This window comes from Cervus elaphus, chromosome X, assembly GCF_910594005.1.
Source record: "Cervus elaphus chromosome X, mCerEla1.1, whole genome shotgun sequence".
NCBI classification, from domain to species: domain Eukaryota; kingdom Metazoa; phylum Chordata; class Mammalia; order Artiodactyla; family Cervidae; genus Cervus; species Cervus elaphus.
Window position 1 is genome coordinate 174,175,332 of NC_057848.1, and position 15,796 is coordinate 174,191,127.

At 46.2% G+C, this 15,796-nt stretch overlaps 1 protein-coding gene across 7 annotated transcripts in view; it reads left to right on the forward strand.

Moving 5' to 3' along the window:
- PNPLA4 (patatin like phospholipase domain containing 4) overlaps positions 1-15,796 on the forward strand; it is a 101,302-nt gene that overhangs the window by 32,735 nt on the left and 52,771 nt on the right. For 3 of the 7 annotated variants that reach the window (XM_043895523.1, XM_043895527.1, XM_043895524.1), the window contains 2 exons: positions 5,233-5,385; positions 7,516-7,975. In XM_043895523.1, the coding sequence (XP_043751458.1) occupies positions 5,233-5,385; positions 7,516-7,647 (285 nt within the window). In that variant the 3' untranslated portion in view covers positions 7,648-7,975. The other 4 variants (XM_043895525.1, XM_043895528.1, XM_043895526.1 and 1 more) reach the window with 4 other exon arrangements.

The window sequence follows — 15,796 nt, forward strand, 5'->3', positions numbered from 1 at the left end:
CAGTGTCATAATGGCCTGTTTCTCCGTTTGTTTTTAGAAACCACTCACTAATCGCTTTGTTTTCGGCTGTATTGAGCCTCTGTGGCCGCGCTCAGGCTTCCTCTCGTTGCAGTGAGCGGAGGCCACGCTCCAGGTCTCCAGCGGCTTGTCTCCTTCCGGAGCACAGACTCTAGGGCGGGCGGGCTTCAGTAGTTGTGGTTCAAGGGCTTCGGTAGTGGTGGCTCCCAGGCTTAGTTGCCCCATGGCATGTGGGATCTTCCTGGGCCGGGGACCGAACCTGTGTCCCCTGCCTTGGCAGGCAGATTCTTAATCCGTGGACCACCGTGGCTTCCCTTGGTTGTGTGACACAGCCTAGGAAGAGGGGACCCCACGTACACGCTGGCGGACAGGGTGCTCCTTGGGGCGCTTGCTTGTGTCTGGAGCCGCATGGAGGCCACTGGCCGCTTGCTGAGGACTCAGTCGGGAAGACCCCCGGAGCAGGGAATGGCAGCCCACCCCGGTATTCATGGGCTTCCCTGGGGGCTCAGACACTAAAGAATCCGCCTGCAATGCAGGAGACAAGGGTGCGATCCCTGGGTCGGGAAGATCCCCTGGAGGAGGGCATGGCGACCCACTCCAGTATTCTTGCCTGGAAAATCCCATGGATGGAGGAGCCAGGGCTACAATCTATGGGGTCACAGAGAGTTGGACATGAATGAGCGACTTCTGTCTCTTTCTCTCTACACACATTTATAAATGTTTTTTAATTTACAAGAATTGTTTAAAAAATTATTAGTTTGACTGCACTGGGCCTGTGTTGTGGCACATGGAATTTTTTTTTTTTTTTGAGTTGGGCATGTGGTATCTAGTTCCCTGACCAGAGATCAAACCTAGGACCCCTTCATCGGGAGTGGAGAGTCTTGGCCACTGGGCCACCACTGAAGTCCCACATGTTTGCTTTTCGAAGCACATTTTTCTCCTGGAATAATTTTCTTTTTAACATATTTGGCCTACTCTTTGCTTTGGTGAATGAAGGTGCTGTAATCTGAAACAAAGAAACTCAGGACAAAACTCTCCTGGGAAGAGCCATCCATGGGCAAGATTTTGGAATCCTAGGTTTCACCGAAGTAGGTGTCATGGCAGCTTATGGAATGCTGCCCACAAAGTGGGAATGATTTTGAGGAATATGTTGCAAACAGCCAGAGAAGTCGTGGCCAGACGCATAGGGGATGCAGAATTTTAATCTGTCCATAGCACATGATATATAATGTGTTTGCACTTGGTAATGTTATTGTTGTTTCCAGAAATTTTGCTCACATTAGCATGCCTGGGGGAGGGGTGGGCTGTGTGTGTGTAGGGGGGGTGATGGTTTGAGAGTGGTACAGTTCATGAGAGCATGAATCAGGAGAAAGATGGACTGTATTTACAACATCTGAGCTGCCGGGGTTACGGTTGCAGAGTGGCGAGTGACGCTGAAAATTTAATCAAGCCGCTTGATAAGCTCTATGTTTCCCCGGCTCATTTATCCAATCAGAAGAAGCTAACAAGAGTGAACAAAATTTGGAAAAAAAGATTTTCAATTCCCTTAAGCGGCAGTCATTAGCCCCATGGTAAATTAGAACACTTTGCACGTGAACGAGCCAGATTGCCCTTCTTTTGCTTAAGCTGAATAAAACAAGTGAGCTCTCAGTTAAGTTATATGGCACTTGGTAACATATTTTTTATTTCCCTTGATGAAACCTCTGTGAATTTTTGCATTATTGGTGAGATATTCTACTGAGGGTATGAGAGGTAATTTTGGAAGGTGTCCTTTCTCTCTCTTTCTAGGGATTATCTTATTCCAGAAATTGGTATCTACATCCAAAGCAATGAGGGAAGAGAAGGACCAAAAAAACCCAAAACTCCAGGACAGTAAGGCACAGAACCAGATATCTGGGACCTTCTTTTTAAAAATTAATTAATTTTTATCAAAGTATATTTGTTTTGTTCAGTCGCTCAGTCGTCTCCAGCTCTTTGTGACCCCCATGAACTGCAGCACGCCAGGTTCCTCTGCCCTCCACTGTCTGCCAGAGTCTGCTTAAATATAGTGGTTACTTTACACTGTGGGGGCCTTCTTAATACAAACCTGTCTTTTTTAGACAGTATTTCCATAGTCGTGTGTGTGTATCCATATTTATACATACACGTTATATACAAACATATATAAACGTGTATATATAATAAATAATTATATAATCTGTTTTGTTCTTTTAAAAAATAAGGACGGTAAGCAGATTACCCAGGTCAGGTTCATTTTAATCGAATCCATTTGTGTTTTTTTCCTCCACCAAAATGCAGTTCCCTCAACCAGAGATTTTCAACACGTTTTCACTTTCTGCTTATACACTTTTATTTCCTCTGAGGGGAGTTGGTTGCTGGCCAAGGCCTTTGTAAACAATACCTATCATTTAGTCACCTGCTCTGGAAATCAAAACAAGTTAACAAAAAAATTTTTTAAAAAGATCTAAGAAAAGGTGAATGAAGGTCCTTAACTCAGTTAAGGACACATTATGCTAACCTGTTTCTCGGTCCTCACCTCCTTGCTTTTTTTTTCCCCAAGATAGATTCTTTTGTGGGGTTGCAGTTGTTCTTCAGTCGATAAGTTGTGTCCTACTCTTTGTGACCCCATGGACCGCAGGACGCCAGGCTCCTCTGTCCTCCACTTCCTTCCTGCACTGTCCTTCCTCGCAGAATTTGCTCAAACCCACGTCCATTGAGTCAGTGATGCCATCCAACCATCTCATCCTCTGTCACCCCCTTCTCCTCCCACCCTCAATCTTTCCCAGCACCAGGGTCTTTTCCAATGAGGCGGTTCTTCACATCAGGAGGCCAAAGTATTGAAGCTTCAGCTTCAGCAGTGATTTTGCAGCCCAAGAAAATAAAATCTGTCACTGCTTCCCCTGTTTGCCCATCTATTTGCCATGAAGTGATGGGACCGGATGCCATGATGTTTGTTTTTTGAATGTTGAGTTTCTTGTCAGCTTTTTCACTCTCGTCTTTCACTTTCATCAAGAGGCTCTTTAGTTCTTCACTTTCTACCATTAGAGAGGTATCATCTGCAGATCTGAGGTCGTTTATATTTCTTCTGACAATCTTGACTCCAGCTTGGGATTCATCCAGCCTGGCATTTCGCGTGATATACTCTGCATATTAGTTAAATGAGCAAGGTGACAGTTTACAGCCTTTTTTTAGTCCTTTACCAATTTTGAACCAGTCACTTGTTCCATGTCTGGTTCTAACTGTTGCCTCTTGATCGGCATACAGGTTTCTCCAGAGACAGGTAAGGTGGTCTGGTATTCCCATCGCTTGAAGAATTTTCCACAGTTTTTGGAAAGGCTTTAGTCAAAGGCTTTAGTATAATCAGTGAAGCAGGACGCAGAAGTAGCTATTTTTCCAAAATTCCCTTGCTTTCTCCACGATCCAGTAAATGTTGGCAGTTTGATTTGCAATTCCTCTGCCTTTTCTAAACGCAGCTTGCGCATCTGGAGGTTCTTGGTTCACATAACAGTAACGCCTACCATGCAAGATTTTAAGCCTGATCCTACTAGCATGGGAGATGAGTGCAATTGTCCAATGGTTAGCACATACTTGAGTACTACCCTTCTTGGGAATTGGGAGGAGGCTGGACCTTTTCTGGTCCTGTGACCACTGCTGAGTTTTGGAAAACTCAAATTGGCTGGCATGTTGAGTGCAGCACTTGAACAGCATCATCTTGTAGGATCTGAAATAGCTCAGCTGAAATCTCGTCACCTCCACTAGCTTTGTTCGTTGCGATGCTTCCTAAGGCCCACTTGACTTCACACTCCGGGAGGTCTGACTCTGCGTGAGTGACAAGGTGTTCTCCACTTCTAGCTTTGTATTCCCACATCCATGGCAGGATATTTCCAATCTGGATATAGCTCAGAGCGTTTGAACTTCAGTTTTGTGTGTCTGTGTATTTATTGTTAGAGCTGATTCTGGGGCTCAAGGACAGATTGAAAGTCTTTTTCGCTGAAAACAACATGAGGAATTGCGTCTTTGTGCTTCTCCAGCCTTCCCCCAGTGTCCGGGTGTGCGGAAGCCTGTGGACTTGTCCTCTGTCCTGCTGCTGTGTGTCTCCCTCTCTTTCCTTTGGGCTGAGGTCTGAAAGCACAGAATCTCTTCTGAACAATGTTCCTGTTGGACACTTCATACCCCTCTCCCACCCCTCCACCCCACCCCACCCCGAATTCTTTAAGGCTTGAAGCCCTACGTACTCAGGAGTCACTTTGGAGATGAAAGCGCTTCTAGTGGTCCTTTATTTATTTACTTTTCACTTGGCTACAGACAATGCCGATTTCCAGTTTTGAAGTTAAAAATGGAGCCGCTGTTGTGGGGGATGGTCTGCTCAGTGTCAGAGTCAACTTGGTTTTGTATCCTGATTAGATGGTAAATCCCAAGCTTGTTACACGTGGTTTCTTATGCATCTGCCATCATCAGTAAAAATAATAAGGTCTTAAGTAATCTACTTAAAGCTTTTAAACAACTGGAGAGATTTCCTGATCCCGTCCAAATTTCTTGGTTTGGTTTAGTCGCTAAGTCGTGTCCGACCCTTGCGATCCCATGGACTGAGAACCTACCAGGCTCCTCTGTCCATGGGCTTCTCCAGGCCATACTGGAGCCGGTTGCCATTTCTTTCTCCAGGGGATCTTCCCGACCCAGGAACCGAACCCAGGTCTCCTGCATTGGCAGGCAGATTCTTTCCCAGCAGAGCCACCGCAGAAACCCATTGCCTTCTCCATAACTTCTTACTATAAACCCAAACTTCTTACTATATGCATAAAGGCTGTGTGTGTATGTTCTGTGCTCAGTCGTGTCCGACTCTTTGTGACTCCATAAATTATAGCACAGAAGGCTCCTCTGTCCATGGAATTCTCCAGGCAAGAATCCTGGAGTGGGTTGCCATGCCTTCCTCCAGGGGATCTTCCCCACCCAGGGATCGAACACATTGCAGGCAGGTTCTTTACCATGGAGCCACCTCGGAAGCCTGTGGGTAAATGATATGCATACAAAGATTTGCCTCGCTTCCAAAAGAAATCCGATCCAGCTGGTCCTCATCAGTAGTAACTCTAGAGCGTTCATCCCCAAGGCTCGGATTCTCAGGAGGACAGTGTCGTCTCGGGAAATCCACGCTCACTGTCTTCACGTGGGAGGGACGTGGTCTCCACATGCTGACCGGGGCCGTTCTCTCCGCAGAAGTGGGTGGACGGAGGCTTCACCAACAGCCTGCCCGTCCTGCCCGCTGGCCGCACGGTGACCATCTCCCCATTCAGTGGGCGCCTGGACGTCTCCCCGCAGGATAAAGGGCGGCTGCATTTCTACGTTAGCATCACCAACCAGGACGTACTGGTGAGTCCTGGCGTTCACCGGTCGTCACAGACCCCCTGAAACTTTCCACATGCTCCCCACACTTGGCAACCCCATCGCATGTACAGATTTGCATGCATATTTTATTTTTTTAAATTTATTTTAATTGGAGGCTAATTACTTTACAGTATTGCAGTGGTTTTTGCCATATTTTAAATGAGTCGCAGCATATGTCGTGCATATGGACCTGGGTACCTATAGACTGTGAATGTGTGATCTTTTTTTTTTACTATTTTTGAACTGTCTCAGTGGGACATTTCACATTTCTTCACATATTTTTCAGGTCAGCATACTTGGCAAGTTTTCAATGCAATTTTATTTTTTAAAAAAATACTTATTTACTTACTGGTTGTCTGCATTAGATCTTAGTTGCCATGGGCAGGCTCCTTGTTTCAGCGAGAGGTCGCTAGAGCTCACAGGCTCTCTAATTGTGGCTCGAGACCCGAACTCCAGAGCGCATGGACTCTGTGGTTGTGGCACTTGGACTCAGTAATTGAGGTGCTTGGGCTTAGTTGCCCTGAGGCACGTGGGACCTTGGTTCCCACACTAGGGATTGAAACCTGTGTCCCCTGCATTGGAAGGCAGAGTCTGAACCACTGAACCACCAGGGAATTGTAATTTTATTTAAGATTTTCTTTTTTTTAATGTGGACCATTTCTTTTTTTTCTTAAAGAGTCTTTATTGAATTTGTTACAATATTTTTTCTGTTGTTTATGTTCTGGTTATTTGGCCACACGTGTGTGGGATCCTACCTCCCTGCTGGTGGTGGTGGTTTAGTTGCTAGGTCGTGTCCGACTCTTGCTACCCCATGGACTGTAGCCCCGCCAGGCTTCTCTGTCCATGAGATTCTCCAGGCAAGAATTCTGGAGTGGGTTGTCATTTCCTTCCTCACCTACCTCCCTGACCAGGGATCCAATCGATATCCCCTGCTTTAAGAAGGTGAACTCTTAACCACTGGACTACCAAGGACGTCCACTCAGTACAGTTGTAAATGAGATCATTTAATTGTTTCAAAAGGTGGCAGTAATTAAGTATATAAAGACATTAGCAAAAAACTTAGGGACCTGCCAGCATAAGTTACATAAAAATGTTGATTCCCTCAATCTAGTCAAAAGCTAGTTCTCAACAGGAGGTGATACTATATACAGGTGCGTGTGTGCTAAGTCACATCTGACTCTTTGCAAACCCAAGGACTGTAGCCCTTGAAAGTGAAAGCATTAGTTGCCCAGTGGTGTCTAACTCTTTGTGACCCAACAGACTGTGGCCTCTGTCCACGGAGTTCTCCAGGCAAGAACGCTGGGGTGGGTTGCCACGCCCTCCTCCAGGGCATCTTCCCGACCCAGGGATCGGGCCTGTGGCTCCTGCATCGGCAGACGGATTCTTTACCTTTGGAGCCACAGGGAAGCCCATTGTATGCAGGAGACGCTAGCAAAGTCGGGAATGTGTGGGGCATCTAGGGATAGAGGTCAGGGGTGTTGGTCAGCATCCTACAGTGTGCGGGACAGATGCCCCCACCGAGAAGCATCCGGCCCCAGACGTCAGTGGTACCCAGGCTGAGAGACCCGCACGCAGTCTACATGTGGAGTTCTGTGTTTTGTTATTTTTTTTGGTGGGGGAGGGGAGTATGTTGGGGCTTAGTTGCCCTGTGGGCTTTTCTCAAGTTGCAGAGAGCAGGCTTCTGATTGCAATGGCTTCTCTCATTGCAGAGTACGGGCTCTAGGGGGCACAGGCTGCAGTCAGTGGTGGCACGTGACCTCAGTTCCCAGGCTCTCAAGCACAGGTTTAATCATCGTGATGCATAGGCTTAGTTGCCCTGAGACGTGGGGGCTCTTCCGGGACCAGGGATCCAACCTGTGTCCACCGCACTGGCAGGCAGATTGTTTGCCACCAAGCCATCAGCAAAGCCCGCAGTTCGGATTTTAAGGTTACTTTGTTTATACTGACTGGAAAGCCCTGCAGTTCACATTTTAAGATGATTTTCTTCCTACTGATATTTTTTGTTTGTTTTTGCATTGCTAGTCATATCTATAACAAGCAGGCTTTGCTTACAGAAGTAAAGATTCATTGTATAGCCCTGTCATCCTATGGTTCCCGTGTGTCTTTCTGTCCCAGCTGTCCATGGCAAACTTGGTAAGACTCAACCGGGCCCTCTTCCCGCCAAGCAGGAGGACAATGGAATCGCTCTATCAACGGGGCTTCGAGGACGCCAGCAGGTTTTTACGTAAAGAAAGTTGGTTTGAGTAGGACGCTGACAGCTTGTTAACGGAGAACACACTTCTTCACGGAGGTTTCTAACTAAATCCTTTTTAAAAAGCCTGTCGTCACTATCAATTTTATTATGAGTTTTTATAATGCTTGTAGCTTTTAAAAACTTTCTGTTGTTTTGAGGTATGGCCAACTTACAACGTTGTGATACTTCCAGGGGACAGCAAAGGTACTCAGCCATACTCATGCATGTATCCATTCTCCCCCAAACTCCCCTCCCATCCAGGCTGCCACATGACATTGAGCAGACTTCCCTGTGCTGTCCAGCAGGTCCTTGCTGGTTCTCCATGTTAAATACAGCAGTGTGTCCATGTCCATCCCAGACTCCCTGACTATCCCTTCCCCCATCCTTTCCCCGGGAACCATCAGGTTATTACAGAGTATTGAGCAGACTTTCCTGTGCTGTATAGTAGATCCTTCTTGGTTATTCATTTTAAATACAGCAGTGTGTATAGGCAATCATAAATTCATTCTCTAACTTTGAGAGTCTGTTTCTGTTTTGTGATTAAGTTTATTTGTATCATTTCTTTTTAGATTCTGCATATAAGGGATGTCATACAATAGTCCTCATTCTCTGACTTTCTTCACATGGTGTGATAATCTGTAGGTCCATCCGTGGTGCTGCAGATGGCATTAATTTCTTCTTTTTGATGGCTGAGTCATATCCCATTGAATTAACATCCCTGGCGGCTCAGACGGTAAAGAATCTGCCTTCAATGCAGGAGACCTGGGTTCGGTCCCTGATTTGGGAAGATGCCCTGGAGGAAGAAATGGCAACCCACTCCAGTATTCTTGCCAGGAGAATCCCACGGACAGAGGAGATTGGTGGGCTACAACCCATAGGGTCGCAAAGAGTCAGACATGACTGAAGCGACTTAGCACGCATGCGTGCATAGAGTGGACATGTCCATCCCAAACTCCCTAACTATCCCTTCCACCGTATCATTCACCTTCCGTCCCCCTGCCTGGGCCATCGTAAATTCCTCCTCTAAGTCTGTGAATCTCTTTCTGTTTTGTAAGTAAGTTCATTTGTAGCGTTTCTTTTTAGCTGCCACACCTAAGGGATGTCATACGCTATTTCTCCTCCTCTGTCTGACTTAATTCACTCACTGTGACACCCTCTGGATCCGCCCATGCCGCAAGTAGCATCATTTCATTTTTTTTCATGGCTGAGGGATATCCCATCGGATGTGCATAGAACGTCTTCTGTGTCTGTCTCATCGATAGAGCAAAGGTCAGCATGTTAGACTTGTAAAAAGTGTATCGTCCCCACACTGCACGTCTTTGACCTTGTTAGTGGGAGGATCGTGTAAGATGGTTAAAAGACAGGTCTCGAGGATCGGCTTTCTTACATGTGGGAAGTAAGTAAGTAGTCGCTCAGTCGTGCCCGACTCTTTGCAACCCCATGGACTGCAGCCCGCCAGGCTCCTCTGTCCATGAGATTTTCCAGGCGAGGATGCTGGAGTGGGTTGCCACTGCCTTCTCCAGGGGATCTTCCCAAGCCAGGGATGGAACCCGGGTCTCCCGCCCTGCAGGCAGGTGCTTTATGGACTGAGCTACAAGGGCAGGCACAGGGACATCATACAGCACTTTCACCTGCAGCCCCGGGGTTCTCCTGGTACCTCATCACAGCCCCTCGCCTGAACCCATCACAGAGCGTGGCGTGTGGTGGTTATAGCGCGTCCTCGGGCGCTGTGCTAACATTAACGGATGCTGACGCCAGCGTGGCCCCGTTCCTCAGATCAGCCCTTTGAAGCGCCACGTGGGAGAGGCATCTGGAAACCCTGGAGAGGCTTTCTGACCCAGATCCTGATACGTTTCCATGGTCATTATCTGTGACCGGCAGCTCGATAAGTTCCCAGTTGCCCGCTGGGGCTGTTTCCTACTGTCTTTGAATCTGTCATGTAGAACTTCATCAGTCATTTCTTCGTTGCCATAACACTCTTTACTTTGTAACTATGGTAACCCACTGCTTCCACAGACGATTAGAGAAAACAGATTTGAAGTTAAATAATGTGCTGAAGGAGCAAGTCATATATTCAAAAAAAAGAAAAAAAAATCAAACCTTACATTCTGGCTTCCCAATATTGGACATCATGTGTGCCTACGTGAAGCTTGGAAAGAATGAACCGTGAGGCTCTGGGCATTGAATGAAGATTTTAAACAGACCTGGGCAGTTACAATGGAGCCTTGTGGTCGCAAAGGGACCTGTGCAACTCAATGAAGCTATGACCCATGCCATGCACACGTATGTGCTTAAGTCACTCACTCGTGTCTGACTCATTGCGGCTCTCTGGACTGTAGCCCGCCCGGCTCCTTGGTCCAGGGGATTCTCCAGGCCAGAATACTGGAGTGGCTTGTCATTTCCTCCTCCTCCAGGGGATCTTCCCGACCCAGGGATCGAACCCACGTCTTCTGCATCGGCGGCGGCTTCTTTACAAGCCATGCCATGCAGGGCCACACTAGACGGACGGGTCACGGTGAAGAGTTCCGATACAATGTGGTCCGCTGGAGGAGGAAATTTCAACCAACTCCAGTAGTCTTGCTGCAAGGACCCCATGAACAGTATGAAAAGGTTTCGGTTATGGTGCTTTTTTTTTTCCTGATTAAAACAGATACACATAATTACTTACATATATAAATATTAATCATAGAAAGGTTTTTGGTTCTTGGGCACTACTTTTACAGTTGAGGCACTGATTATTAGGGAAATTCAGGGTTTAGAGTTTTTCTTGCCTAAGTTATGTCTGCACTGTTGCAAAATTTTTTGAAGTGATTGTCTACATAACTTGAAGCAGGAGGAAAAGCAACTACTGCAGATTAGGAAAAGTAGATAAATTTTATTAATGATTTTTTGTTGTTCAGGCGCTAAGTTGTGTCTGACTCTTTCTGACCCCATAGACTGTGGCACGCCAGGCTTCCCTGTTCATCACTGTCTCCTCGAGTTTGCTTAAACTCATGTTTATTGTTTCAGTGACGCCATCCAACCATCTCATCCTCTGTCGCCCCCTTCTCCTCTTGCGTTCAATCTTTCCCAGCATCGGGGTCTTTTCTGAGTCAGCTCTTCGCAACAGGTGGTCAAAGTGCTGGCGTTTCAGTTTCAGCACCAGTCCTTCCAATGAATATTCAGGGCTGATCTCCTTTAGGACAGACTATGGTTTGATCTCCTTGCAGTCCAAGGGACTCTCAAGAGTCTTTTCTAACACCGCAGTTCAAAAGCATCAATTCTTCAGTGCTCAACCTTCTTTTTGGTCCAACTCTCGCATCTGTGTGTGACTACTGGAAATTATATAAGACTGGTAGTAGTAATTATTATTTCATTGTCATTTTATAATTCTATGGAAAGTACTTTTTATTACTGTTATTAATATTTACAGACAGACAGTTTAAGTGGGCTAAATGCACCATGTACTCACTCACCACCGTACTTCATTTTGCTTTTGCTGACTCAACTCAAAGCTTTGCCAGCTGCATGCTTATACATATGTCTGTGTATCCTCAGATACGTCCCCTTGGGATAATTCCTCTGCTGTTCTTTTTTTTTAAATTTCCCTTGCTCTTGACTGACTTCAAAAGGGGCAAGAATATGATTCTTTTCCTTGCTACCAGTCATTTCCTTGCTATCGAAAACCTTTCGACTGTGAAGTCCGGCACAGCTTGGAATAACACATCCAACTTGATCTTGGAATAAGGTAGTTTTCCGAAAGAACAGACAAGGGAAACGGACGGACACAGCCACTTCTCATGGCTGTTAGCACAGGATGCCCAGAATCGATGGTAGGAGATGGGTGATGTCGTCTTCCCTGGAGAGGCATCTTAGTCCGTACAGGCTGTCATAACAAAACCACAAACCTCTCTCCCTGTTGCAGATGCTAGCAAGTCCAAGATCAAGGCCCTAGAGAATTCACCTTTCTCCATGTACTAGATACCAGGAAGTCCAAGATGCAGGCACTAGAGACTTCCCCAGAACTCCAGTGGCTAAGACCTCCCTTTCCAATGTAGGGGGGTGCAGCTTCGATCCCTGGTCAGGGAACTTAAGATCCCGCATGCCTGGGGGCCAAAAAACCGAAACGCAAAGCAGAAGCAGTATTGTAAGAAGTTCAGTAAAGACTTTAAAAATGGTCTACATTTTAAAAAGATCTCTTAATAAACAAACAAGCATGAAGATGCTGGCAGGTTCTGAGTCTTCACCTGGTGAAGGGGTGAAGAAGCTTTCTGGGGTTCTTTTGTAAGGACACTAATGCCGTTTATGAGGGCTCAACCCCAACCATCTAACCACTTCCCAAACCCCTTTCTGTTACCATCACATTTTGCATGTTTGAGTGTTCTGTCCTGCTTCTTGCGACCCCATGGACTGTAGCCCACCAGGCTCCTCTGTCCATGGGATTCTCCAGGCAATAATACTGGAATGATCTCCCCAACCCAGGGATGAAACTTGCATTTCCTACATTGGGAGGCAGATTCTCTGCTGCTGAGCCAACAGGGACCATCGCATTGGGGGTTAGCAATTCAACATACACATTTCTGGGGACACAGCCTGGCATGCTGCAGTCCATCGGGTCACAAACAGTCGGACACGACTGAGCAACTGAACTGAACCGACTGAAGCATGTGGCCTGCAGCTCAAAGGGAGTTAGATTCACAGCTTTGCAGTGAAGGGAGGGTCAGGGTTAGGGAGGCGTGCACACGAAACCCGGGTAATTCCCCTGGTTATCCCCTCTGCTGTCGTCACGAGTGGTCTAGTTAGTGGAAGGCTACCGTGACCTCCTCTGGCAGGAGCAAGAGTAGAGATCATGTCTTTCTAAAGCATCAGGTTGTGAAAGCGTTAGTTGCTCAGTCACGTCTGACTCTTTGTGACCCCATGGACTGTAAGCCCATCAGCCTCCTCTGTCCATGAACTGTATCAGACGAGAATCCTGGAGTGGGTAGCCATCCCCTTCCCCTGGGGACCTTCCCAACCCAGTAGTCGAACCCCAGGTTTCCTGGATCGCAGGCAGATGCTTTATCATATCACAAGATGGGCAGACGCACAAGGATCTCAATTGGGTTGTCTGTTCCAGAGACAGAAACTCGCCACTGGTCTCAGAAGGAGGCGTCTGATGCTTCATCGCAAGTTTTGTGCAGCCTCGAGGGAGGATCCGCACTTGAACTTGATAATTTCAACACCCTGAAGCCGAAGCCAAGTGTACGAGCTTCTCTGGGATCATTCCTCATGTTGCACCATCAAGTTGTCAGCTTAGCAGCTGTGCAAATCCCTGCCCGGCACGTGGCGAACTGGATGCATGAATGGAGTTGAACGGGTTCTCTGCTTTTACAGCCTGACAACTGGTTTGCCAGCGGAGTTAAGATTACTTGCCGGCTACAACCAGCTCTCTGCCATTCTCATCAGGGATTTCCAACGTTCCCTGAATGCCACCTTCCTCACTTGGCGAACCAGCTTTTATAAAACCAGCTCTGCTCCATTCTCTTCAGAAATTTCCAAAGCTCCCTGAATATGACCGTCCTTATTTGGTGACCGAATACCTGTGATAAGTCATTTCAGTCGTGTCCAACTTTTTCAGACCTCATGGACTGCTACTCCCCGCCCAAGGCTCCTCAGTCCATGAGAGTCTCCAGGCAAGAATACTGGAATGGGTTTGCATTTCCTTCTCCACCAATAGCTATATGTGCTTATTTTATGTACATGCATATATATAAATTTTAAAAATGTAAAAATTTCATGAAACAGTACTCTCACTATATGTACTTCTTTCTGATATTTTTATTGCATATTATTAAAAAAACATTGTCATGGCATTTAAATGATTTCAGAACTGCTAATGAGTCAGGATCTAGAGTTTGAAAACGTTATTATAACCCGATATGACAACAGAGTCACTGAAGTTCTCAATTTGTGTTTAAAGTGCCTTTTTAAAAAATAATCAGCCTTCACATACAGCATGGCAGAATACATAATTCATACTGTTCTTAAAATGCTTGTTTCTCCTCTCAGCATAAGTTAGTAAATATATTTTATTTAACCTGGCACTTAGTCACTCAGTCTTGTCCGACTCTTTGTGACCCTCATGGACTATAACTGACCAGGCTCCTCTGTCCATGGGATTTTTCAGGCGAGAAGTACCAGAGTGGGATGTCATTGCCTTCTCCAAATCACGCCTTATGACTACAGAACATCAGACAGAGCTCATTTCTACTCCAAAACCACAGTAATTTTCTATTAATGTTTTAATTTTATTCCCCTGCTGTGACAAAGCTATAAATAATAGTCTGTAGTTGATTTCATCTGTAAAAATCTGCAGTGATGATAGTAATCCCATGATGAAGTCTAATTGATTAATTAGTGAAATGAAGTTGCTTAGTCGTGTCTGACTCTTTGCGACCCCATGGACTGCAGCCCACCAGGCTCCTCCGTCCGTGTGATTTTCCAGGCAAGAGTACTGGAGTGGGGTGCCATTTCCTTCTCCGGGGATCTTCCCGACCCAGGGATCGAACCCGGGTCTCCCGCATTGCAGGCAGCCGCTTTAACCTCTGAGCCACCAGGGAAGCCCAATCGATTAATTACATAGCTCAAAAAGTAACTTTTAATTTTCAGTCGCGCTGTGGATTTTCAGATACTGACTTTAGCTTTAAAGATGTAAACAGTTGGTACTGTAGGTCCTGGTCCCCTTTGAGGCGGGATTATATAATCAGTGGGCTACCTTCTCTCTCTAATTTTTTTTATTAGAGTCTCATTGTCTTACAGTGTTGAGCTACTTTCTGCCGTTCAACAATGTGAATCAGATATATGTGTACATACATCGCTTCCCTCTAGAGTCTCCCTCCCACCCCCATCCCACCCCTGGAGGTCATCTCAGAGCGCCAAGCTGAGGTCCCTGGGCTACATGGAGCTTCCCACTAGCTGTTGATTTTACACGTGATCGTGTGTGTATGTCACTCTCTCAATCCATCCCACCCTCTTCCTTCCTTCTCAGTGTCCCCGTGACCATTCTCTAGATGTAGAGAACCTGCCCTGCAAACAGGTTCTTCTGTACCACTTGTTCCTATAAATGCTCTATATACGCATTAATACATGGAAGTTGTTGTTCTCTTTATGACTTACTTCACTCTGTATGACAGATTCTGGGTCCATCCATGTCTCTACAGATGACTCAATTTCATTCCTTTTTATGGCTGGGAAATAGTCCATTGTAAATAGGTACCATATCTTTTTCATGCATTCAGCTGTCAGTACGCATGTATGTTGCTTACTTGTCCTGCCTATTGTCAGTATCGCTGCAGTGAACATTGGGGTACACGTGCCTTTCTGAATTATGGTTTTCTCAGGGTGTAGATGCTTACTCCTTGGAAGAGAAGCTGTGACAAACCAGGTCAGCATATTAAAAAGCAGAGACGTTACTTTGCCAACAAAGGTCCGTCTAGTCAAAGCTATGGTTTTTCCAGTAGTCACGAGTGGATGTGAGAGTTAGGCCATAAATGAGGCTGAGCGCCGAAGAACTGATGCTTTTGAACTGTGGTGTTGGAGAAGACTCTTGAGAGTCCCTTGGACTCTAAGGAGATCAAACCAACCAATCCTAAAGGAAATCAACCCTGAATATTCATTGGAAGTAGTGATGCTGAAGCTAAAACTCCAACACTTTGACCACCTGATGCGAAGAGCCCACTCATTGGAAAAGACCCCGATGCTGGGAAAGACTGACGGCAGGAGGAGAAGGGGATGACAGAGGATGACGTGGTTGGATCGCATCACCAACTCCATGGACATGAGTTTGAGTAAGCTCCAGGAGTTGGTGATGGACAGGGAGGCCTGGCGTGCTGCAGTCCATGGGGTCACAAAGAGTTGGACACGACTGAGCGACTGAATGACAGGTATATGCCCAGGAGTGAGATTGCTGGCTCATACGATAGTTCTCTGTTTAGTTTTTTGAGGAACTCCATCCTGTTCTCTGTAGTCACTGCACCAATTTACATCCACACCAGTGGTGCAAGAGGGTTCCCTTTTTTCCACACCCTCTCCAGCATTTATTATTTGTAGATTTTCTTTTTTTTTTTATGATGGCTATTGTGACTGGTGAGACATGATTCCTCAGTGTGGTTTTGATTTTTCATTTCTCTTCTAATGAGTCATGTT